Raw genomic sequence first — 25,396 nt, 5'->3', positions numbered from 1 at the left:
CGCGTACACAACACACACACAACTCCACCCGACTCCACTTTATTGCAAAAGAGATAGACCTGAAGCTGCGGACCTTCTGTCTTTAATTTCAAAGGTTTGCTTGCTTTGATCCTTGTACAGTGGAACCCCCTGTTAAGACCCCCTAATTTAAGACTCCCTCCCTTATAATTATGACCCTGTTTTTTCAGACTTTTAATTCAAAACCTCTGTAAATTTACTCCCATTTAAAGACTCCCTCCTTGAAGATATAATTTTCTAAGATATTGTTGAGGACTTCAAATGGGGGTTCCACTGTAGAAGCAAACATTTCTGAAGGACCATGTTCCGCTGCCTGGCTTTACAGAGCTCCATCATCTCTTTTTTTCACACACACCCCACACACACTGATTCATTCCAACCACTCCGAGCAGAGATTCATACAGGGGGACTGTCTGGTCGGAAGAAGATGTCCAGGTTGAAGTCTGTTTTCTTCTTCAGTTTCACCACATACATTCTCTTCTTCACACCCAGATCCTGAAGAAAAATCAGAACAGAAAATCAGTCCATGAAATAAGAGGAGGAAAAAAAATCAGTTCATGTAACAGTCTAACACATTCTTCTTCTTCTTCTTCTTCTACTTCTTCCATGGGCTGAAACTCCCACGTTCACTCATGTTTTTTTCATGAGTGGGTTTTAACGTGTATGACCGTTTTTACCCCGCCATTCAGGCAGCCATACGCTGCTTTCAGGGAGGCATGCTGGGTATTTTGTGTTTTTATAACCCACCGAACTCTGACATGGATTACAGGATCTTTTCCGTGCGCACTTGGTCTTGTGGTGGCGTGTACACACGAAGGGGGTTAAGGCACAAGCAGGTCTGCACATATGTTGACCTGTTTTTTGTTTGTTTGTTTGTTTAACGTCCAGCCGACCACAAAGGGCCATATGAGGGCGGTGCTTCTTTGACATATAACGTGCGCCACACACAAGACAGAAGTCGCAGCACAGGCTTCATGTCTCACCCAGTCACATTATTCTGACACCTGACCAACCAGTCCTAGCACTAACCCCATAATGCCAGACGCCAGGCGGAGCAGCCACTAGATTGCCAATTTTAAAGTCTTAGGTATGACCCGGCCGGGGTTCGAACCCACGACCTCCCGATCACGGGGCGGACACCTTACCACTATGTTGACATGTGAGTTCGGAAAAATCTCCACCCTTATCCCACCAGGCAGCTGCGGCCGGGATTTGAACTCACGACCTTCCAATTAGGAGGTCGATGTCTTATCCACTAGGCAACTCCGTTCTTCGAAAAAACACCATTCAAACTTGTACACAAACGCTCTCAACGGGAACGCAGAAGAAGAAGTACACAAACAAAATCTTGTCCACGCTTCTCATTCTTTCATGTGCCTGGAAACTTGATCTGCACGTATAGGTCTCACTTATTGTTGTCCCTCTTTAGAATAAGACTAAGAGCAATTTCTTACTTACATCAATTCAACAACAACTAAATGAGGGTGCAGTTCTTTGCAACTATCATTCAGCAATTAAGTTCTGTTTCTCTCTGCAAACAGACCAGATACTAATGCCAAATTGAGACACTCCACCACGAATTGAGTCGCATGTCACCTCGCGCGGTTCTGCGCTAGGCAAATAAAAGTCCGGGGAGTGTCTTGTAACAGTGTGAGGGTCACCTTAGTCACAGGCGTATAACTCAAACCGTTTTCGCTCTTTTCTAAAACGGTTTTCACCACTGGATAGAGCATAAAAAACTCTTTAGGAAAATGTAAAAATATGAAAATCATGCAAAGGTGACATGCGACTCATTCCGTGGTGGAGGGTCACAATTTATCCCTCCACTGAACCACACAAGTGAACAGCGGTACATTATTTTTGCTTCTGAAAAGAAAAAAGAAAGAGCAAAACAATTCTTTTTTTCGGGGATACACAACAGACCAGTCATGGGTGGTCACAATTATTTCAATGTTGTCCTGTTGTCACAAAAGCTGCAAAATTACCTGACTTTTGATGACAATCTCATCCTTGATTGTTTTTGGAATGGGTTTGGATCGCTGCGAAATCACCACTCTCTCTGAGTCGAATCTCTTCACCGTAAACAAAATATGAAAGATCCTGAAAATCACAAAGATGTTCAAGTTTATAATATAACCCAGTAAGGTTACCCTCATGTAAATTTGGATTACTTTCTTCCTGAGGGTATGACGCTACCCATTTTTTTTTCTCCCTGCATGTGTACATGTTTTCTAAGCCCTGAGACTTTTGTGGGAACTTGATATCTTTACTATACGCACGGCTGCACATAATTTAAAGGTGTTAAGATGCGAAAGTTTGCAAAAAGCTTTTGACATAATTATAATTACCTGGCTGAATCCTGGGCTTTAATAACCCATACCAACGGAAACAGTAACTAACCAGTTTCAAAGCGAGCGCGCTACCAACTGAGTGATCTCTTTACCCAATGTAGTAAATACATACATCGACCTGATTTATAACCTTCAACAGACTAAAAAAAGCCCAGTGCCAGTCCAAGAGAGAGAGAGAGAGAGAGAGAGAGAGAGGGAGAGAGAGAGAGAGAGAGAGAGAGAGAGAGAGAGAGAGAGAGAGAGAGGGAGAGAGAGAGGGAGAGAGAGAGAGGGAGAGAGAGAGAGAGAGAGAGAGAGAGAGAGAGAGAGAGAGAGAGAGAGAGAGAGAGAGAGAGAGAGAGAGAGAGAGAGAGAGATTTGTTTGTTTGTTTGTTTAACGCCCAGCCGACCACGAAGGGCCATATCAGGGTGGTGCTGCTTTGACATATAACGTGCGCCACACACAAGACAGAAGTCGCAGCACAGGCTTCATGTCTCACCCAGTCACATTATTCTGACACCGGACCAACCAGTCCTAGCACTAACCTCATAATGCCAGACGCCAGGCGGAGCAGCCACTAGATTGCCAATTTTAAAGTCTTAGGCCGGGGTTCGAACCCACGACCTCCCGATCACGGGGCGGACGCCTTACCACTAGGCCAACCGTGCCGGTTTAAAGAGAGAGAGAGAGAGAGAGAGAGAGAGAGAGAGAGAGAGAGAGAGAGAGAGAGAGAAAAGGTGGGGAGGGGGGGGTGTTGGGTGGTAGCTAAAGTAGCTGGTAGAGGATCTTACTACTATGGAAGTAAATGTCCACAAGTTACTGAGAAAAAAACCAGAAGCAGAAAAATCTAGAGTTTCATTGAAATTTTGCATGGCACACTATTTTTTCGCATGTCTTAACTGATAAAATACTGCAAATGTTTAGTTAACATGAAAACGGAAATTCTAAATGATACCTACCCTTGGTCAGTATCTTCGAAAGTGAAGCTGATCCGGTCGCCCTTTTCTGCTGCATACTGGTAGCGGAGCGTGCAGTCTCCTTTACCTGACTTCTCCTCCACTATCACATCTGTTGCAGAAAGATTATAACACCATTTCACTTATAAAGAATCAAAAAACAAGAAAGGTAGATTTTGGAACGTTTGTTTTTGACAAAACAATACGTTACATTCACAAATACAAGTACAGGGACATAATTTCCCACAATTCTGCTATTGTTTAGTGAAGACATTATCTAAATCTCTCTTCGCAGTCAAAAATGAGATAAAACAAGTCGCGTACGGCGAAAATACAACATTTAGTCAAGCTGTCGAACTCACAGAATGAAACTGAACGCAATGCAATTTTTCAGCAAGACCGTATACTCGTAGCATCGTCAGTCCACCGCTCGTGGCGAAGGCAGTGAAATTGACAAGAAGAGCGGGGTAGTAGTTGCGCTGAGAAGGATAGCACGCCTTTCTGTACCTCTCTTCATTTTAACTTTCTGAGCGTGTTTTTAATCCAAACATATCATATCTATATGTTTTTGGAATCAGGAACCGACAAGGAATAAGATGAAAGTGTTTTTAAATTGATTTCGAAAATTTAATTTTGATCATAATTTTTATATTTTTAATTTTCAGAGCTTGTTTTTAATCCAAATATAATATATTTATATGTTTTTGGAATCAGAAAATGATGAAGAATAAGATGAACGTAAATTTGGATCGTTTTATAAACAAATTTTTTTTTTTTACAATTTTCAGATTTTTAATGACCAAAGTCATTAATTAATTTTTAAGCCACCAAGCTGAAATGCAATACCGAAGTCCGGCCTTCGTCGAAGATTGCTTGGCCAAAATTTCAATCAATTTGATTGAAAAATGAGGGTGTGACAGTGCCGCCTCAACTTTTACAAAAAGCCGGATATGACGTCATCAAAGGTATTTATCGAAAAAAAGAAAAAAACGTCCGGGGATATCATTCCCAGGAACTCTCATGTAAAATTTCATAAAGATCGGTCCAGTAGTTTGGTCTGAATCGCTCTACACACACACACACGCACAGACAGACACACACATACACCACGACCCTCGTCTCGATTCCCCCTCTATGTTAAAACATTTAGTCAAAACTTGACTAAATGTAAAAAGAAAATAAGGCGCATTTTCTGGGCCACCCTGTATATCGACCCAACGGTCTTCAAAGTGCACACACAAACAATGAGTAACAAGAACTTAGCTTGATCCAATGTTTCGGCCGCTTGTTGGGAAAGTCCCAAGCGAAACGCTTGATATATATAATATTAAACTAGATGATTACCCGCTTCGCCGGGTACCGGCTTCGCCGGGAAGAAGTAGAGCCAAATACCAGGCTGTGCCTGGGACCCGGCTTTGCCGGGTGTACACCGGCTTTGCCGGGTGTACGCCGGCGACGAAGGAAAGGAGATAAACACGCAAACACTGGAGACCTTCTAAAAATAGTAACGTGCAGTGACCTTCTAAAAATAGTAACGTAGTAATGGGAATATGGATTGACGCCACACCGAGGAAGAGAGATAATCGCGGCTGAAAACACTGGAGAAGATAAGGAAGAGTTACTGGTAGTGGATCCCGACAACAACAAAACAAAAACAAAAAAAATCGGTTCAGCGCGCACAGCGCTGCGCGCTGAGAGCACGTGTTGAAATATCTCATCGATGAGGTTGTGTCCGGGGTGTAGCTGAATACGGTGTCCAAATTTGAAAAAGATCCACCGAGAACTTTGGCCGTGCATTGCGAACAGACAGACAGACAGACAGACAGACACTAGTCGTATATATATATAGATTCGCCTGGGACTTTCCCAACAAGCGGCCGAAACATTCGATCAAGCTAAGTTGTTGTTACTCATTGTTTGTGTGTGCACTTTAAAGACCGTTGGGTCGATATATTTGTGAATGTAACGTATTGTTTTGTCAATAACAAATGTTCCAACAACCTACCTTTCTTGTTTTTTGATTCTGAATTTTGGAGCGTTGGCCGTATCTTTGTTTTTGGATTTATTCATTTCACTAACAGTTCCCCCTGTCCGTTTCTCAGTATGTAGCCGTTATTCTGCTTTCTGAACTAATACTACTATTGTCTGTCTTCTTCTTTTTACTGTTTTTTTCTCATCATGCATTTACGTCATCCATGAGGACCCAATTAAAGGTCAAAACTGTAGTGCTGTCTTGTCAAACACGGTCGTCTTCTGAAGTCATAAAAACATGGGTACAGTATTTTTGGGTCTTTTCTATCAGACATCATCAAAATAAATATGTTTGATCCGATTAAAGCTTTGGGGGACATATACCTTGAAAGCGGCACAACAATACCTTTTTTTTTGTTTGGTGTTTAACGTCGTTTTCAACCATTCAAGGTTATATCGCGACGGGGAAAGGGGGGAGATGAGATAGAGCCACTTGTTAATTGTTTCTTGTTCACAAAAGCACTAATCAAAAAATTGCTCCAGGGGCTTGCAACGTAGTACAATATATATGACCTTACTGGGAGAATGCAAGTTTCCAGTACAAAGCCAAAGGACTTAACATTTCTTACATACTGCTTGACTAAAATCTTTACAAACATGGACTATATTCTATACAAGAAACACTTAACAAGGGTAAAAGGAGAAACAGAATCCGTTAGTCGCCTCTTAGGACATGCTGGGGAGCATCCGGTAAATTCTTCCCCCTAACCCGCGGGGGGGGCACAACAATAACACTGTACCATACATACAGACAAATAAAAACAAGCAGTCAGCAGATTATGGTATTTAAGAAATAAAATGTATATTGCCATTATTGGCATTTTATTAGTGATACTTTCCTTCTGATCTAGATCGAGCTCCTCTTTCCGTAAAATCACATTTCAATGTTTCAAATCATTATTTTATCATCTGATTAATCATTACAATGAAAGTAAAACATACAGATATAGTCATCAAAATTCTATCACTAGTATCAGTTTGGGATCTGAAACAGTGAAAAACAAAGGGAAGTAAGCGCTCTAAATGCACAGGACATACATATCGTCAGTGGCCTTCGAAGACCTCGTAACTTACATTTTCCCGATTTTCGGATTTTTGCATGGTTCCGTCCCTTGATTTTTTTCCTATCATCTGTGAAAAGCTTGTAACTCTATGATATCTATTTTGCAAAGGTCTTTTTCCCCTGATTTTAAAAACCTCGTATTGCCGTTGGGTGTTGAGACATTAGCGACATTAGCGGGAAAACCTCGTATTGTCTGTTTGAATCCCTGCGAGTCTGTTGAAAATCCTCGTAATTGTTCCTTAAATTCAAAACAAAAAAGTTCAAAACAAAAAAGTGAAAACCTCGTATCTACACGTTTTGATCTGGTGAAGAGGAATTTGATTTTTAAAACACTCATTATCTCAGAACTATGATTTTGAAGATACGAGGTCTTCGAAGGCCACTGACGATATTATGCAATGTACAACCACAGCTGTACTATAATACTAGTAGTACAAGCTAGAGGAAGTGGGACTTCCATGCATACATTCTAGTGCGCTTACTTCCATTTGTTTCTCAGATCTTAAAATAGCGCTCTGCCTCATTTGATTAAGGCCACACAAAAAAATAGTCTGTTTACAGTACCATAGGCAAAAAAAATAGGGTCGGTAGGTCGGGATTTTGTTTTTTCCCCAAAAAACATATTTTTAACCACTTGACTGCCTTATGACGGGTATACCCGTCATGCGCTTGCCCCGGCGAAACGTTGTTCAAGAACTTTTTTTTATTCAAGAATATTCTAGAATGTTCTAGAATGTTCTAGAATTTTTCAACTGGCATTATTCTAGAATTTTTTGGCTTGTAGAATATTCTAGAATATTGAACAAAATTCAAGAACAGCAACAATGTTCTAGAATATTTTTTTTCAAGAATGATCTTATTCAAGAACATTCTTCTTCAAAGTTCAAGAACTGTGATCCCTTATTTTTAAAACACTTTTAATTTAATTTTGTGTTCTCCACTTATAGTTTTGGTTGTGTTTGCTACACATTCGAATTATGCTACAAAATAAAGCCAAACAAACACTTGGTTCATTCTTCAAATGTTATATTGTCACAAAGAAGTGAAATAGATGACAAGTCGATCTTGGGCTAACAATGTTCACAAGCAGAATGTGTCTTCAACATTTGTCATCACTTTTCTGAACTACTGGAACTGCATGGATGCGGTACCGCTTCTCCAGGAAAGGTCACTGTCACCAGCATCCCTTGTTGGATGATTCCCTTGGCCAACTTCACTGTCAGTCTGTGGCAGGGCATGGTGGATTTGATTCAAAAGAAGGCTCAGTATCAGCTTGAAGCTTTGCAACATTGTGTCCTGTAAAGCCTGAAACACAATGCCTACAGTTTACAAAAAATCATTCATTCAAAAACTTGGAAAAAGGAACAAAAATGAAGAGTTAAATGTCCGCAGTGTGTTCTTTTTGGTATGTAAATATGGTATATTATTGATGAAAACACATTTTCATCTGAAATAAGCCATTTTTCTCTGAGACGTTTTGCCCATTAATTGATTTAATTCATTCACTGGCTGATTAATTACTTTCACAGTTCGTTGACAGGACTCTTACTTTTTCCTCCAGTGATATTTTATTTATGATGTGCTTCATGGTACTTCCAGTGAGAATTCATCCAGATATCTTCTTCACCCCTCTTTCCTGGACCTAGTAAATAAGAAACAAAAAAAGGTTTTAACAAAGAATAAACTCAAACATAAGACATTCCAAAGATCATCATCATAACTAGAGTGAATGTGAACAGAAAACTTACAAACGTATTGCTTGTCATTAATGTCATTCAATCAATCAATCAAACCAATTTTGATGCAATGGTTAATGTTACCTTTTTACATAAATGTACATAATTCTATCAATACACTTTCGGAATATTTGTTATAATCGTCATTGTTGTAAATACCCACAGGCATGTTTACAATTTGAAGCACTTTTTTCAATTTCATTTTCAGAAACCTGTTTTTAATTTTGACCAAACCAGTCAGTTTGCTAGCGGCAAATTTATACCAAATCTGTGAGTTCCAAACCTCAAACAAATTCAGCAGAAGTTACAGTCTATAATTTATACTTTGAAACCAACAGGTTTCGTTTATTCTGTCCAACAGTGCCAGCAGAACGCAAATCACGGCAGACTTTCTGTTTGCAAACAGACGACACAATGACACACTGACACAGAAAGGCGGCCGTTAAACCCAACAATCAAATCATCACATGATTAAACAGTACTTTTGCTTAAAATGTAGTTAAGTTTTATACATCTGCCATTTCTCATGTGTCAGATCGAAGAAGAAACTTTTAAAATTGAAGGCTGGTTTCGATTTCACAGTCACACAGTGACACACATGTTTACATCTGTACCACGTGTTGAATAAAACAAGCAAAAACAAAACATACTTACTGAGTTCATGGAAATGATGCATGGATCAATGTTGTTTTGCTTTGATGCAAAAGTGCTTCAACAAAGACAACAGAGAAAAGGTTTCTAGCTGCAGCAGTTCGTTCAAAAGAGTCCCCTTTCCTCATGGTGTATTTACAGAGCGTCGCCATTTTGCTTTTAAGGGAAGTAACTCCGGTGGACAAACTCTGGCACCGGAAGCTAAGAAACCAGGCGCCAAATTCTTTGGAAGCACGTTGTTAGAACTGAGAAAGATTTTGTAATCTCCATTTATCTGAAAAAATGGCATGCCACCGATTTGTCAACTTGTTAGGCATGAAGAAATGCTGTATTCTTCATCCCAAACAAGAGTTTGAACTTGGAGGTGCCAGACACAAAAATAACAGATGAGTGAAACTGAAAGCACCATGGGTGAAACTAAGAGCAGCGATCTCACTTGAGTGGCAACAAGCTGTAGCCTGATTTTCTCAGGAAAAACAAAGGTAGGTGTTTTAATTTTATAAAAATTCTTTTATGTTTGATATTGTTGTTTGTTTTAGGTGACATATAGATATATATATATCTAGGATCTAGGTTTAGGTTTTTATTTTTTATTTTTTTTACAATAAGTGAATAACAATTAAATGCTTTCTCTCTTGTTTGCAAGATTTTAAGTGAAATCAGTTGAGTTAGACCTGTGGGATTTGTTTATTTTGAACTATCATTTGTTTTGGTAGGATTGCATGACTTTTTACTCAAGCCCTTTCAAACCTATTCTTTTCAGTCTCTGTGTAACTGTAAGTGTAATTTGCACATGTATCATTCATTGATTGTAATATATATGTGTCTGACAGTGATACTAATAGTCAAGTGTCAATCAGCAAGCCGGCACTAAATTGTTTTATTTTTTTCAAATAATTGTCTTCTGAGTATTAGCTAGTCAATTACAAGACTTTACAGGAGACTGGGTTTGGTCAGGAACATATATTTATACTTATAGAAATTCCTGCATGAACAAAGATGATTACTATTAGTATTATTTGTAAACAGTTCAGTATTTACCCCTTATTAGTAAATATAAATATATATATTCAAACTTGAGCATTTATAATTATATATATAATGGTTGTTCTAATTTGATCACTTCTCATTTTTACAGATGCTGCATCAAAAGCAGACCTGTTTACCCCCTCAAATGAAAATCAGGAATGCAACTGGTACTTTTCCGTAATTTGAGGCATCTTTGAGTAATTTTTTTATCAACCATAAACCAGCTTGAAAACGATGAAACGACACGTTAATTCGCGCGCTACCATGCAAAACAAGTAGCCTCCGTACAAAATTGTTAACCATGTTTAACAGTACACACACAGAAGCTCGATCACACACACCACAAACACACAACACAAGACACCTGATATATATGCAAGTTAACAAAGACAAGTTTACTTTATCTAAAAAAACAAAACAAAAAAAAACAGTATTCAGGGGCGGAGCAAGAGAGTTAGAGGGGGGGGGGGGGGGTACAACCTGGGGTCCAGGGGTTGGGGGGTCTGGCTGAAGAATTTTTATCTATTTTATTAACAATTTGTGGCTTATCCTTGATTTTAAACATGATAAACTGGTGTCAGCAGCCACTCATTATTTCTTATAAAGTTAGTATTAAATAATGGCAATTTATCTTCATTGATATCTGCTCCCGACAACAACAAAAATTTCACAGACAGAAAATGTTTTTTTTTCTCCACAGACTGAATTTGTGTGTTTTTTGTTGCTTTTTTGACAGCAAGGGGGGGGGGGGGGCCCGGAACCCCTGTAACATACCCCCCCCCCCCCCCCCTACTCCGCCCTTGGACTATTTACAGTCAAGATGCATGTGAACAAAACCACCTTACATTCTGTCACATCAGACATCCTGCATTAAAACTAGTCATAATAACTCTCTCCAGAAGCTACTTTTAATTTTAGAGGACCGATTCGTTTATTTCATTTAAAAATGTTGTTGTAAGTTTTTCGATTCAAAGAACTGTGATCTTTGCTATATTGGAGAAATATTAATGGAGATCAGTTTTAGACTCAGAAAGACTTGAATTTCAGCAACAGCGCAAGTCACTGATGAGCGCGACCATAGACCTACATCAGTATGTCTCTGGCGCGACTGACCGTAGTGAGAGATCGGTTCGCAGGTCTGGGAGATTCTGTGGAAGTAGAGACCTAGGTCAAATAAACTCGATGCGAAGCAGGCTCATGTTTTGCCAAACATAATTTCGTGTTTTTGTTTGTTTCCATCATTTGTGTACTGCGTCTAACCTCGGGACACGTGCCGCGACGTGACTCGTATTCTAACTGACTTAGCTTTGTTGTTGCACTGATCTCAAGTCGATCACCAAAATGAATGTGGTTCGCTCTTCTTAAACCTTCACCAGACACAGCCACTTGACTTAATAGTTTTGCCGATATTTCTGTACAACTTTCGCTTTTTTGGTTGGCATTTCGTCCCCACAGAGATCCTATATTACCCTTCGGACCAATGTCAATCTCAAAACCGCGGAATCCAACAAATACCTTGCTGTGCACATGCCCAGAAAATGAGGCTGTTTCGGTCAGCCTTGAAATCACAGTCCTGGTGACTACCACAATTTCGACTTCGAATTTTCACGCACGGAAAAGGTTCTCTCGACCGCAATTTCCGGAATTTTCGGTAGATTTCCGTAATACCGGAATTTAGACCCCAAATCCGTAATGATTCCGGACAATCCGGGAGGGTAAACAGGTCTGCAAAAGGCAACAAGCTGCAAACCATTAACCCATGAACATCTTGTCAGAGAGTGCATTAGTCTTTTCAAGAGCTTCAAGAGGTGCTCATGCAAGCCTGAGTCAAGGCCATGGGAATAGTGATGCAAGAAGAGATTTACTCAGGTAATTAAGTGAAGGCAATCAACATTTATTGATTTAAACCTTTGTCACAACAAAATTTGGGATAATTAAATGAAAGCACAAAACATGATGAATGAATTATTCCTAAACTGAAGAAAAAAATGGCTTGGAATCGCAACAAAAAGTCTCTTTGAAAATTAAATTAGTTAAATACTGTAATTTCTTTCATTCCTGGCCCGTTGCATGTCAGTCCCCAAAAACTCTCTGGATGGCATTTCTGGAAATGAAGCTAACTAAAGTTATCATTTAGTTGTTTAAATACTTTTATGAATGGTGACTTATTTGATAAAAACATTGACATGGAACCCTTGATTTGACAAAATTCACAAAACATTTTTCGATTTTGTAACCATCATTTCTTGAACAGTTAATGTTCTCAGCATCCAGGCGACTGATACATACTGTCATACATTTGGTGTGGATAGAATCTGCATGAAGAATACTTCATAACTGTATTGTTTATTTTGTAGTCATTTTAAAACGGAACAAAATACATAGTAATAAAAGTATCCAGAACAGGAATTTTGCATTTGGACACCTTGACAGATTCCTGACCATATTGTTGACTCTTTAAGCATGATGAAAAAAAGCACAACAAAGAAACATTTAGACATTTAAAATTGTATTTTCATTGCACTTTACAGGGCATCCGCAACCTGCAAAGCATCGGCTCCAGTATTCAGACTGCACCCGGTGTGACCAGTGGAAAGGTTCTTCGCCAAATGAATAACCATCACCGATTTATCATCCTTCGAGTAGTTAAATTACATGTGATAAAGTATTGAATGAAATCTTGTTTTGTCTGCTGTATCAAGTATTGATGGAGGAAAAAATCACTTAAAATATTCTTGTTCTGTTATTAGTCATTAGATAATTGTACTATCATTCTGATTTGTATGAAGAATATATTCTTAATGGATTTATTCTTAAATGCCAGCACAGAATATTCCAAGATCATTCTGAAAATTGTGTTGAGAGTATACTAGAAGTAGAACTTCAACCTAGTTTTGAATATTCTAGAATACTTAAGACATGTTCAAGAATATACTTTAAGTTAACAGGATTCAAGAATATTCCAGAAAAATGTTAAGATTCAAGAATTCTCATTTAATCTTTATGAATAATTCAAGAAACTTCTTGAATATAAATTCATGAATATTCTTGAACTTTCTTGAATTATTCTAGAATAGTGTTAAGAATATTCTAGAATAATGTTAGGAATATTCTAGAATAATGTTAGGAATATTCTAGAATAATGTTAGTGTCATTCTAGAATATTGTTAGGAATATTCTAGAATATTGTCAGGAATATTCTAGAATAATGTTAGGAATATTCTTCAAGTGGGCAAGAATATTCTAGAATTATTCAAGTCCTTTTTCAAGAATATTCCTTACCAAAACATCGAAATATTCTAGTTAAAATTCAAGAATTCTCATTTAATCTTTATGAATAATTCAAGAAACTTCTAGAATATATATTCATGAATATTCATGAACGTTTCTTGAATGGTTCTAGAATTATTCTTGACCGTTTCGCCGGGGTGTGCAGCCGCAGCGCCTTAGGACGGGTAAACCCGTCTTCTCCGTTCCGGGATTTTCCAGAAATGCTACGTCACTGCTGACACACAAATAGCAGCCAATGGCTTGGTAGGATACCTCATTCTCATGAATAAACATAAATGGTGACGCGGTTTTGCGTCTGAAGGCTATTTTCGGCCTTGGCAGGCAGGAAAGGGGAGAGAAAGCTCGACTCGTCAAAATGGCTAACGGTGACAGTCGACCGGGCTCTAGTAGGGAAAAACAAAGACGGACTGACGCTACAGGTGGTGCAAAAGATTATGGATACTGACAGGGGAAGGGGGAGATCTTTTTTCGGACGATTCGTTGGAAACAGGTAGATGACAGTGATTATGATCATTTCTTGGAGCAAGCAAAACAGCCACCTGTGTTTGATCCACAGGCACCGGAAGATGCGCCGGACTGATTTTTCAAAAGTTCATATTTAAACATCATTATAAGCCAAACTAATTATTATTTCCATGTTTAGACACTAAAAACAGATTCTTGGTTCAATTTCCTTTAAAAATAACATAGGTTTTACTTACCTACCTACTGCCAGTTTGGAGCTAGAATTTTTTGTGAATTATTACACCCCGAACTCCAAAATTCCCTGGCAATCAGGAATGCACATAAGTAAGTTTTGATTGGCAGCGAAAGGGTTAAGTTAATTTGCTAAAAAACAAAGACTTTTTTTTTTTTTTAATTTAAAAAAAAATAATTCCCAAATGCCAAAAAAAAGTCTAGGGTCGCGCGAAAAAATAGGGTTGGTCGGGATACCGTAAACAGACTATTTTTTTTTTGGCCTAAGATTCTAATTTGCTTTCTGTGCACATGGGTTTTATTCCTAATTACTGGGTCGTTCAGGTAGATCTGGCGCAGCAGTAGCCCCCAGCTCCCCTCCCTCTTCAGCCTCCCCTCTGCTTGTTCCCGTTCCACTCATCTAGTTGTTCCACGCATCTGTTGGCACAGAAAGGATTGAACTGTATCACATCAACTAAATAGTAATTATAGGCTACTGTTGGAGGAACATACAATACACAATTAAAAGATAACTTGTAATGAGAGAGAGAGAGAGAGAGAGAGAGAGAGAGAGAGAGAGAGAGAGAGAGAGAGAGAGAGAGAGAGAGAGAGAGAGAGAGAGAGAGGGAGAGAGAGAGAGGGAGAGAGAGAGAGAGAGAGAGAGAGGGGGAGAGAGAGAGAGAGAGAGAGAGAGAGAGGGGGAGAGAGAGAGAGAGAGAGGGAGGGAGAGAGAGAGAGAGAGAGAGAGGAGAGAGAGATTAATAGAGGAGAGAGAGATAGAGAGAGCAAGAGAGAGAGAGAGAGGGAGGGAGAGAGAGGGAGAGAGAGAGAGAGAGGGAGAGAGAGAGGGAGAGAGAGAGAGAGAGAGGGAGGGAGAGAGAGAGAGGGAGGGAGAGAGAGAGAGAGTGAGAAGTGAGAGAGAGGGAGGGAGAAGTGAGAGAGAGAGAGAGAGAGTGAGAAGTGAGAGAGAGGAGGAGGAGGACCTAGCAGGAGGAGGACTGAGGACAATGGTGGAAGTAACACTAACAGGCTCTAGTGAATCGACACTGGCTGGTTGCGTTGCTTAGGAAAAAGAAGATAAATACAAAGGCATCACAGAGATTTAAAATAATAATAATAAGAGGCCTCATGACTAGACACTGCTTCTGACTTTCCAGGGCACATGGCTATCACTATCAGAATCATCTGGCATATATATTCGCGATACATGCATGAGGCCAAAAAAAAATAATAGGTGTGGTTATGGTAACATAGCCAAAAAAAATAGGGTAGGAAGGTACGTAGGCAATCACTTTTTTTTTATTTTTTTTACTTTTTTTTCTAATGTGTACAAATTAAACCTACTTGACAGGGAAATAAGTGTGCGACTCGGGCGCTTTCGCTTTCATTGCGTTTTCTGCACTCGTTTTCTTGCAGTCTGCTCAGCGACACCGAGCTCTACACACCTGCTCTAACCTGCTCCAGAACGTAACCAACCGTGACTTACCCTCTGACCGTCGTCCAGCTGCCCTGTGTTTGCTGAAAGCGGAAAGAGTCATCAGCAGTTTTGCTACAGTGTCTGTGTTTCATGTGGATGTTGGTCCTCTGTGTCACTGTGCTGTAGTGTAGTTGTTGTGTTTCTGTGGTGTTTGTGTGATCCTGGAGATATTGACTCTGTGTTTCCTGGACCCCCCGTTCGCCGCGGAACGCAAGTGCATTTTTCCTGTTTGTCTTGTTCACGTTGATCGCCCGTTCCTTGTGCCCGTGGTGATTCACCCAAAACCTAAACACTGTTTACTGGTGCTGTTCCTCAGTGTGCCCGGATTCCGTCTGATTTCCCTTGGAATATTTGTGTTTGTTTGTGGATGTGGTGTTGTATTCGGGAATCTCACGGAGTGGAACAACGCCTGGAAGCTAAAGTCAGTAAGCCAAGCTAGAACCTTTCTATCCTCTCTCTGAAGCCGTGCCCGTGTGGTCAGGCCTCACTCCTGTTGTTGTTATTTGTTGTAGTTATTGCTTGATTTAGTCCAGTATCCTTTATCAGACGTCCCTTTATTTCCTTCACTTTGTCATTGTTTTGTTATTTTGTTTTCTCATTTCCTCGTCTACATTTACGTGTACATGTTTTTTCCTCACGACTGTCTCCGCTTTGTAACTTGTGTTTAGGTCAGAAGAAGGGGGTGTAGCGCACCCAACTCTTGTCTATTGTTCTGTTTCGTTCCGCTCTGCTAGGCGCATGCTCTGCCAGGCGCATGGCTGAAGCTGGTCCTCCCGCATCACCGGGAGGGATGGTGATTACTCAACCTGATGCTCCCAAACCAGACGCTTCTGGCGAGGGAACAAAGGGTAGCGGATGTGGCAATCACCCAGATAGTAGCAAACCGTGTCCGGCGCCTCCGGCACGGAGCGAAGACCCCACGGGGCACGGCGCGAGCAAAGTGAACCCCACATCAGACGCCTCTGATAAGGGGAAAAAAACAAAGAACACGGGTGCAGCGCTTCTCATTGAATGCAACACCCTGAACCGCGGGAGGCTGTCCTCCCTACCAAACCTGGACAGAGGATACCCGCAAGGGTATTTTGACTCCCCAATCACCCAATCACGCTCACCCTGCAAGCGAGCACGCACTGAGAGCGTCTGTTCAGATCAGCCTCATTGTCCGTCGGACTCTACCTCAGAGACAACGGACAATGAGGTTTTTCACACAGCCCGCAAACGCAAAGCTCGCTTGCGTAAACAAAAGACAGCCGAACCGGAACTGTCGGACAAGACAAACAAGACACATTCTTCCCAAAAGCCCTCTGCTCAGAAAACCGAAGGCGGTTACGCCCAATCCAAAACAAACAAACAAAAGAAAGGCCATCATCAGACTGGCAACATAAACAAACCGGATCAAACAAAACCAGTGTTTCTCCAATTCCCTTGCATCCTTGAGGACCTCAAAACAGGCCCTGCAACCTTCAGTGGCCTCGGTTTGGGAAGAAACAAACAGATAAAGCATGTCGTAGGGGAAGTCCTGCTAATTCGTCCGTTACCCCAAAACAAGTGGCTGATAGGCTGCCACGGTTCTAAACAACAACAACAGCTCGCAAACTTGAAGACTCTAAACGGGATCCCCATTAAATGTTCCATCCCCGTCCCAACTACAGAAGGAGTGATCAAAGGTGTTGATCGGTCACACACCAACGATGACATTCTACACATGGAGTTCGTCACCGTCACAGCTGATGGGGGTCATACTGGGCTGGTAAAGGTTGCCCGGCGCCTTACCAACAAGGATGGCTCCCCTTCAGCGGCAGTAAGGCTGACCTTCCTGACGGCCGTGTTGCCTGACACAGTCCGCCTCGAGAACCAGGAGTTTCGCGTCACTCCTTTTGTGGCTCCTGTGAGGCGCTGTGTCAGGTGCAACCGGTTCGGACATTCAAAAGACCAGTGCCGATCCAAAGCCCAAGTCTGTCCCAGATGTGGGTCTAAGGACGGCCACCCTGTCAGCACTTGCACCAACCCAAAACATTGCATTAACTGTCTCGGGGATCACTCAGCGGCATACCTAGGGTGCCCCGAGTACAGACTCAGACAACGTGCAAACAAAATCAGGGCCTGCTCTTACCTTCCCTTCTCAGAAGCTTTGAGAAGAGCCAAAAACGAACTTCTAACAGAAAATGAAACTAAACTGATGGCCAAGCATGCCGAAATTGACCCCCCTATAATACATGATGCCTTCTACAGAAGGGAAGAGTCCCTCAAACCCACATTTGCATTCATTGCAAAACCCAAATCACTAGGGGAAGCAGCCAACAAACGGGATTCTCATCCAAGACCAGCCCCTAGACGTCGCCTTTCCTATAAACCCACAGCTACCATCCAAAACACACAGGCTCTACCTGACGAACGGCCGCAGGCTCTCCACAAAAAAATCACTAAAGACAAAGCAGAAGTCCTAAAACAAAAGGCGCGCCTCACAGCCGCAAAACACAAAATAGCTCAAAAGCAAGAAGATGAAATCGCACAGAAGGTTCTGACAAAAATTGAAGCCAGCATTGGCCAGCAAATCTCCCTGGCCATTGAACAGGACAAAATGAAAAGAAACCAAGCAGAGCTGGAACTGGCCACTCTTGCTATGGAGAAAATACGCACTAGACAGGCAAGTCCTGAAAGAGAAGACCAGGGGTTGCAGTGTTTTCTGGGGCAAGTGATGACTGTAATTGTCGATGCCCAGTTCAAACAAAACCCCGGTTACCTCCTGGAATGCATGTCCAAGGTATACAGAAATCTAACCGGCAAGAATGTGTCAATTAAACAACCAAGCCCCGCTCTCCTCACACTCACCACACTAGGTGTCAGAGACCTTACAGATACTGAAATTGTTGGCCTTGGCAAGGCAATGCAAAATCTATAATGGATATGTTCAAAGTAAAAACACAGAAATACATGTCTTTTGTGATTCCTCTGTTTCTTGTTTTCCTCATGGCTACCTCAACGTGTAGGGCAAAACAAAATCCGCAATCTCTAAAACTAAAAAGAAACTTAAGCATATTACAATGGAACTGCAGAAGTATTAACACCACCCTTAATTACCTCACACAGTTCTTAAGTGTAAGACAACCAGATATTTTAGCCCTACAGTCCTTAACTGTCCCAAAATACAAACTCCCACAAATAGATGGGTATTATTACCCACCAGTTACAGACCCAAATGGGAAAAGAAATAAAACAGATGTAGCCATCTATATCAAACTAGATATTCACTATCAACAGACCATGTCTCCCGCACCCACCGTTGGCGCTCATGGCTCAACATGCTCAATTGAGATCACGATGGAAGGGAGCGGCAAGGCACACATTGTGAATGTATATTACCCCACAGGTTGTCGAGAAGAATATACAAAATGGATCAGGGAACTCAAAAGTGACACACAAAGCTGGGTGGTACTTGGAGATTTCAATGACCATCACGCACTTTGGGATGACAAACTCAAGAACAACAACACACACAGTCATCTGGCAGACCATATAATAGACTCAGACATGGTTGTGTTAAATGACGGTTCCCCTACTAGACTTCCTGATAATAACAAACAGTCAGCCACAGCTATAGATATAACCCTTGTCAGTACAAAACTAGCGAGTAGAGCTGACTGGACGATCATTCCCGATACACTCCACTCAGACCACAGGCCAATTCTACTCACACTACATAACATAAACCCCGGTATAGCAGAGGACACAAGCCTCCCCAAATTTAATTATAAAAGAGCCAACTGGTCGACCTTCAGACAAGAATGTTCTACTTGCGACATAACCAAGTTAGAATCACAAAGCATAGACACATTTTATGAAAACATTAGAGAATTCATCATATCAAAAGCTAATGTAACAATCCCAACAAACACCACCAACAGAAATAAAAGAAAGACAGAACCAAACCCCTGGTGGAATGATGACTGTGAACAGGCCAAAAACGCAAGAAACAGAGCTACATCAGACCTCCTGAAGAATGAAACAGATGCTAATCAAGAGTTAATGAGAGAAGCAAAAAGTCTCATGTCTCGCACAGTCGCTAAAGCCAAGAGAGATTACTGGGACCAGTTTGTAAAGGAGGAAGTAAATAACCCACAGGATACTGGAAAAATTTGGAAAAAGATAACTAAAATCAAACACAGGTATAAACTCCCAGAAAAACCTCTAATAGTTGACAATAAACTCACCACAAACAACCTTGAAAAGGCTGAGCTTTTGGCTGCAACTTTTGCCAGGGCCAGTCAGACTGAACACCTTGAAGCAGACAGGCGGGAATACAGAGAAGAACACCAAAAGACTTACACCCACCCAGCTGAAGATAACACCCTACCAATAAATCATCCTCTTACCAAAAAGGAACTAAAGAAAGCAATAAAAAGCATAAAGACTGGAAACAAGTCCACTGGCAAAGATCCAATCTCATATAAAATGATACAGCAGTTCCCCGACTGCCTCCTTGACATACTGCTAAAGTTTTTCCAATCCTGTTATGAAAGCAACACAATTCCTAAGGCGTGGAAAGAAGCGCTGGTGATAGCAATCCCAAAAGACGGAAAACCAAAGCAGTTAGCATCTAGTTACAGGCCCATATCTCTCACGCCCCATATTGGTAAGATCTATGAACGAATTATCAAGAATAGGCTGGAACACTACTTAGACAAACATGGCATCATCCCAACGTGCCAGGCCGGCTTCAGAAAATCCAGGTCCTGTACAGATAACATTGTTAAACTAGCTGCCCACATTAAAAAAACTCGAGCAAGAAATAAAACCATGTTTGCCACCTTCTTTGACATTAAACGCGCCTACGATTCAGTCTGGCACACCAAACTATTGGAAAAACTGAAAAACATTGGTATATGGCCTTAAGTCTGAAATGGTGTCCACAGCTGAAATAGCTGTGCAACCTTGGCTCTAACCTGATTTGTACATCAAAGAAAAATAAAATCCTTGTAAAGATTAATGAGACTTGTAAAAAAAAGTATGAAGTACACACCTAGAGAAACATTGTGTGCTCAGTTGTTGTTTTTAATGAAAATGTCGCCATTATCTGAAGTCAGCAGCACTACATTTTGGCCATTTTTTGTGACATGACCTTACAGCATATTGAAACATGGTCTACTCTGTCATATTTATGGGACAGAATGTCATGAATGACTTTTCACTGAGCCAGTAAAACTCAAATGTACCTTTGACAAAGCAAAGTTTTTGAATTTTGTCAGTGAGCCTGCAGAAAATGGGGAGACAAAATTTCACAGAAAGTTCATAACTATTTCCGTAAGACTTCATTTTTGTTCACTGATCAGCTCTAAATAATAATTAAAGATTGAAACCTGATATATTTTTGTAACAAAGTATTTTACAGTATGTTTTGCAGAGGTATAAAACATAAAAAGGGTTGTTTGACTTGTTTTTGCATGTTCAAAAGTAGTTTGAAGTTTACGTGCAGATTTTCTTGTGAAAAAAGAGTTATGAACTTTCCAACCTTTTGCCTTATAAAAAGAGTAAATTGACTGGTTGGGGAACACCTAGCTTTGTAATGCATTTGGATCCACTAGCAGCAGTCACACTGAAAGTTTGCATCAAGTTCATTCATTGGTGTTTGAGTAATTGAGAAATAAAAAATTCTTGTGAGAAAGTTATGAACTTTCCTACTATCTCCACTGAGAGTGTTTTTTGTCCTTAAATGCTAGCCATGAAAGTTAAGGTTGTAGTGGAACAGCAATTTTGCATATAAAAGTACATTAGATTTAGATACTAAGCAATTTTTGTCACTAAAGTCAAGCAGTTTGCTTTAGTTAGCCATTTTCTCTGTGTCTTGCGCACTATTTTATGTGAGAGTTACTAACTCATGTCAAAACCCAAAATATATGTAAAATGACTATTTTCAGTTTCCAAATTACACTGTACCATGATTTTCATCACAAAAAGAATCTACTGGCTGCTGACTGTTTCTTTCTGAAGTACTTAGCCGTTTTGTCATGAAGTTCATAACTTCACATAACTCAAGCTCATTTTTCAAGGGCGTGTTTAAAATAATGCCTTGTTAATAGCAAAAGAGTACATTTGACTTTATCTGGACATTTTGTAAGAAGTTTTCTGAATATCAACCCTCAAAATTACATTTTGATAATTCCAGCATGAATCTGGGTTGACTGCACGGTGTACATAACTTCACATCAACTGACCCTCAGCCCCACGGTGTGAAGTTATGAACACATGCCATGAGTATGATTTATACACAATAATTAATTTACTACACTAAATCACTACCTCAAATGATGTGCTGCTCTTCTCCAGAGTAGGCTGTTACAGTTTGATGTCATTTTTATTTTAATTTACCAGCAGATTTTAGTACGTAGCTTTTCAGTTAAATAAATGATGTGAAGTTATGAACACACAGTCAGCTGACATAAACACTAACTAAATAATGATTTCGGTAACAGTTTTCATGACTGAGTTTGGTTAAGTAAATCATTAAGTTGTTTTGAATTATTTGCAAGAGACTTTAGTTAGTTATTTTAGTATAAATGTGTGATTGATGTGAAGTTATGAACTTTCACAAGTTTCAAACAATTTGTTTTATTTTGGCAATTAAAATCTGATTTTGTAATATAAGTGCAGCTTTAGCCTATACTATAACTCTGTGTTCTCAGTTTGTCATTGTTTTGCAAATATATTATACAGTAACTGTAATAGAGACCAACATAACAAAAATTCTTGTGAAGTTATGCGCACGCTCACATTTTATGATTTTTGTTATCGTTTGTTTTCACAAATGTTTTACTTTTATTACTTAGTTGTATGTTGATTACAAAGAGTAGCTGGAGAGAAAATAAGATGACATGTGCACTTTCTTACTTTGGTTTGAATTAGCCATAGTTTGTGATGTCACGGTGTGAAGTTATGAACTCCTAGGACATTCTAAAAAAACTTTCAGTTTCTGCCAACTCTTTGAGTCAGACAAACATTTTGGTGTATTGAAATCCTTTTGATGGTACTTTTCAAGCACATTTTGCACAAAAAACAGCAAAATTGTAGATTTAATGATAACTTATGCCAATATTTGCTGTGAAAAAATTGTGACAATATTAATTTCTATAAATAATACAGATAACCAAAAAATCTTCTCCACACTTCATCTTCAAAAATTACCTTCATGTTCCAGCTCACCTTTTTCAGATTAAAAAACAAAACAAATTGTTTCCTGCCTGTATAAATTAAATTTATTATACCAATAAAAGTAAATTATGTGAAGTTATGAACTTCCCATTAATGGAGTTCACATCTGCATCATGCGTGGCCAAAACAAGTTTAACTTGCTTGAAATGCAAAGTAATTTGCTGTAGCAATTTGCTCAGATGTCTAAAACAGACCCAATACATGTAGCAACAATGATTTAACAAGTCTAAATTTTGTGACGGTGTGAAGTTATGAACTCCTGCAAACTTTTAAACCTGAATCTGTGAAGTGATCAAACATGAGTTTTCTTAAATCATAGCTGTTCCTTGCGTATTTATGCTCTAAAATACATCTCTATTTTCAAAACAAAGAAAATGTTCATTTTTAAAATTGATTTTGTATGTCACAAAAATGGACACCTATTCTGACTTTGGGCCATATCAGGAAGACTGTACAACTTCGTGAAGGAATTTATAAACGAAAGGACGCTAGAAGTTCGAGTAGGCAGAGATGTATCCACAGCACACAAAGTTAACATGGGAGTCCCTCAGGGCAGTGTCATTGCCCCGACATTGTTTAGCATCATGCTGCATGACATTCACAAAGTCAAGACGGATGGAACCGTGATTTCACTGTATGCGGACGACCTGGCTCTGTGGTCAAATCACAAACCAGGAGAAACTCAACACAGAACTAACCTGAAGAGATATCAAAACGCAGTAGACAACATAGTCAAGTATTTATACACAAACGGCTTCGAAATCGCCGCCGAAAAGACAACATTCATGGTTGTCACCAGAAAGAAGGTACACGAAAAATCCACCATTATCGTCAACAATACACCCCTGGAGCCTAAAAACCAAGTCAAATTCCTTGGCGTTACCTTCACCCCGAACCTAACATGGGGGCCACACATCAAAAACCTTGTCGGCAAAGCCAAGAAAGCACTTAGTCTCCTCAAAGTGTTAAAACGAGAGACCTGGGCCTCAAATAAAGACAGCCTGCTTCACATTACGAAAGCCATTATAAGATCCCGTTTAACCTATGGTCAAGAAGCATTTTTTGCTGCATCAAAATCGAATCTAAAACTATTGGAAAGAGCCGAAATGGCTGCACTCAAAATCATCTTTGATCTCCCAAAACACTCCATAAACAAACTAGTGTATCAAGAGGCTGGCTGGCTGCCCCTCGATGAAGAAAGAAGACTAAAGTCGGCCCAGTACGTATCAAGAGCCAGTACAGTTGATAATGCTGTGAACGAAGAGCTCACTGCTGAGTTCGACACAATTACCTCGGCCCCTTACCAAAACCTAAAAAGAAAAACACCCACAATATACGAAGCAACGATCCCACTAGCAGACTATGTTCAACCGATATTTCAAGAAAGTGGGGTAAACCCAGGTAGGATGGCCCACATTCCCATTCACCCCTTCCCCTTTTGGTTCATGGAATCTCCCATTATCATCCCTGATCATGATCTGGGTGTAACAAAAAAAGATAACCCTGTACTTGTCTCATCACTAGTAAGAGAAATAATCTCAAACAGTTACAAAGATCACCTACAGATATTTACTGACGGCTCAAAACTAAATGATGACCAAACTGGCTGTGCTTTTGTCATTCCTGACCTCAAAATAACTAAAAAATTTAAACTCAATAAGGATGTGTCCATTTTCACTGCAGAAATGTACGCCATCTTAAGAGCATGCCACTATGTCAATGACCTCCCTCGACCCCCAACAAGAGTCGTCATTCTCTCCGACTCAAAATCAGCTCTGACTGCTCTCCAAAATGGTTCCAGAAACCGGGAAGAGCTTCAGACGGAAATATTGTTCCTCTGTCACCAGATCATTGCCTCTGGGACAGAATTGACCCTTCTGTACATCCCCTCACACACAGGGATCAGAGGCAATGATATGGCTGACAGAGCAGCAAAAGAGGCTGTCACAGATCAAGCAGCATTTCATGACCTAAAATTAACAAAGACGGAAGCAAAACACAAAATGGCCAAAGTTGCCTGGTGTCACTGGGAAACAGAATTAAAAACAGAAGGCAATGCCCATGGTTGGCTTATTCTGCCCCGACAAACAAAACAAAACAGGCCTACACTCCCCAACCCCCTCCTTAAAATACTTCGCAGAATTCGCACGGATGGATGCGCTTACAAGTTCTTTCCCCGTCTCTGTGAATGTGGACAGTTGCTATCTTTTTTACACCTCTTTGACCGCTGCCAATCACTCCAACAAGATTTCCGCAACCTACACACCCTTGTCAACGAACACAAACTGAAACCCCATGAGTTTTTAGATAAACATTGCACGCTTCAATGGAAGCCAGCATACACCCTGTGTCTCTCAATATATAAGGCTGAAATAGGACATCTGTTCTGAAAACCTTATCCCCTTTCCTCCTTCCCACCCCTCAGTCCTCTCTCCCACCGACCCCTTACCCCCCCCCCCCCCTCCCACGCCCAACAACTAAAGCGTCTAAAACACAAAGCATAGCTATACTCAATTGATCAAACAAGGCTTAAGCACATACTGCCCTCCTACCTGAACTTAAGTTCCCCATTCTGATATATTTTTTAGCAAGTTGCTTCAATATTTTCCTTTTTTTTGTTTTTTGTTTTTTTTGTTTTTTTGTAACTTATTCAGCCACACATGCAAACATATTCTACATACATAAAAAGCAAATTAGCCTACAAAACCGCTCCAGTCCAACCACATTCCGTGTGCACAATCATTACTTCCATCCCCATTTCGAAATATCGCAACAGGACCTCCAGATATATAACACGATCATATGTGTTCTCTGTTTGCATGTTTGTCCAGTGTCTTGTCCCCACATAAAGCATATTAACTCTACCTGTCCCAAGATAGGCCAAATGGTTCTAAGAGGACGTTAAAACTAATTATTATCATCATCATCGTTT

General features: G+C 40.2%; 1 protein-coding gene and 1 long non-coding RNA gene across 3 annotated transcripts in view; both read right to left on the bottom strand.

The window, feature by feature from the left end:
- Window positions 1-6: 6 nt before the first annotated feature.
- LOC138983613 (uncharacterized) overlaps window positions 7-25,396 on the bottom strand; it is a 43,211-nt gene continuing 17,821 nt past the window's right edge. The window contains exons 2-5 of one of the 2 annotated variants that reach the window (XM_070356887.1): window positions 14,115-14,219; window positions 3,309-3,417; window positions 2,004-2,118; window positions 7-513 (exon numbers count right to left, since the gene is read on the bottom strand). In XM_070356887.1, coding sequence (XP_070212988.1) covers window positions 415-513; window positions 2,004-2,118; window positions 3,309-3,417; window positions 14,115-14,202 — 411 coding nt within the window. In that variant the 5' untranslated portion in view covers window positions 14,203-14,219 and the 3' untranslated portion in view covers window positions 7-414. The remainder of the gene's footprint in view (window positions 514-2,003; window positions 2,119-3,308; window positions 3,418-14,114; window positions 14,220-25,396) is intronic. The other variant, XM_070356888.1, reaches the window with a different exon arrangement.
- Window positions 7,409-9,445, bottom strand: LOC138983611 (uncharacterized). Its single transcript, XR_011461209.1, has 3 exons — window positions 8,790-9,445; window positions 7,949-8,041; window positions 7,409-7,704 (listed from the first exon to the last, which is right to left on the bottom strand). It is a non-coding gene; the product is annotated as an uncharacterized lncRNA (long non-coding RNA).

Source organism: Littorina saxatilis, linkage group LG13 (genome assembly GCF_037325665.1).
Source record: "Littorina saxatilis isolate snail1 linkage group LG13, US_GU_Lsax_2.0, whole genome shotgun sequence".
Taxonomy (NCBI): domain Eukaryota; kingdom Metazoa; phylum Mollusca; class Gastropoda; order Littorinimorpha; family Littorinidae; genus Littorina; species Littorina saxatilis.
The sequence above is the reverse complement of the archived record's forward strand: the minus strand, read 5'-3'. Positions and strand labels throughout refer to the sequence as shown.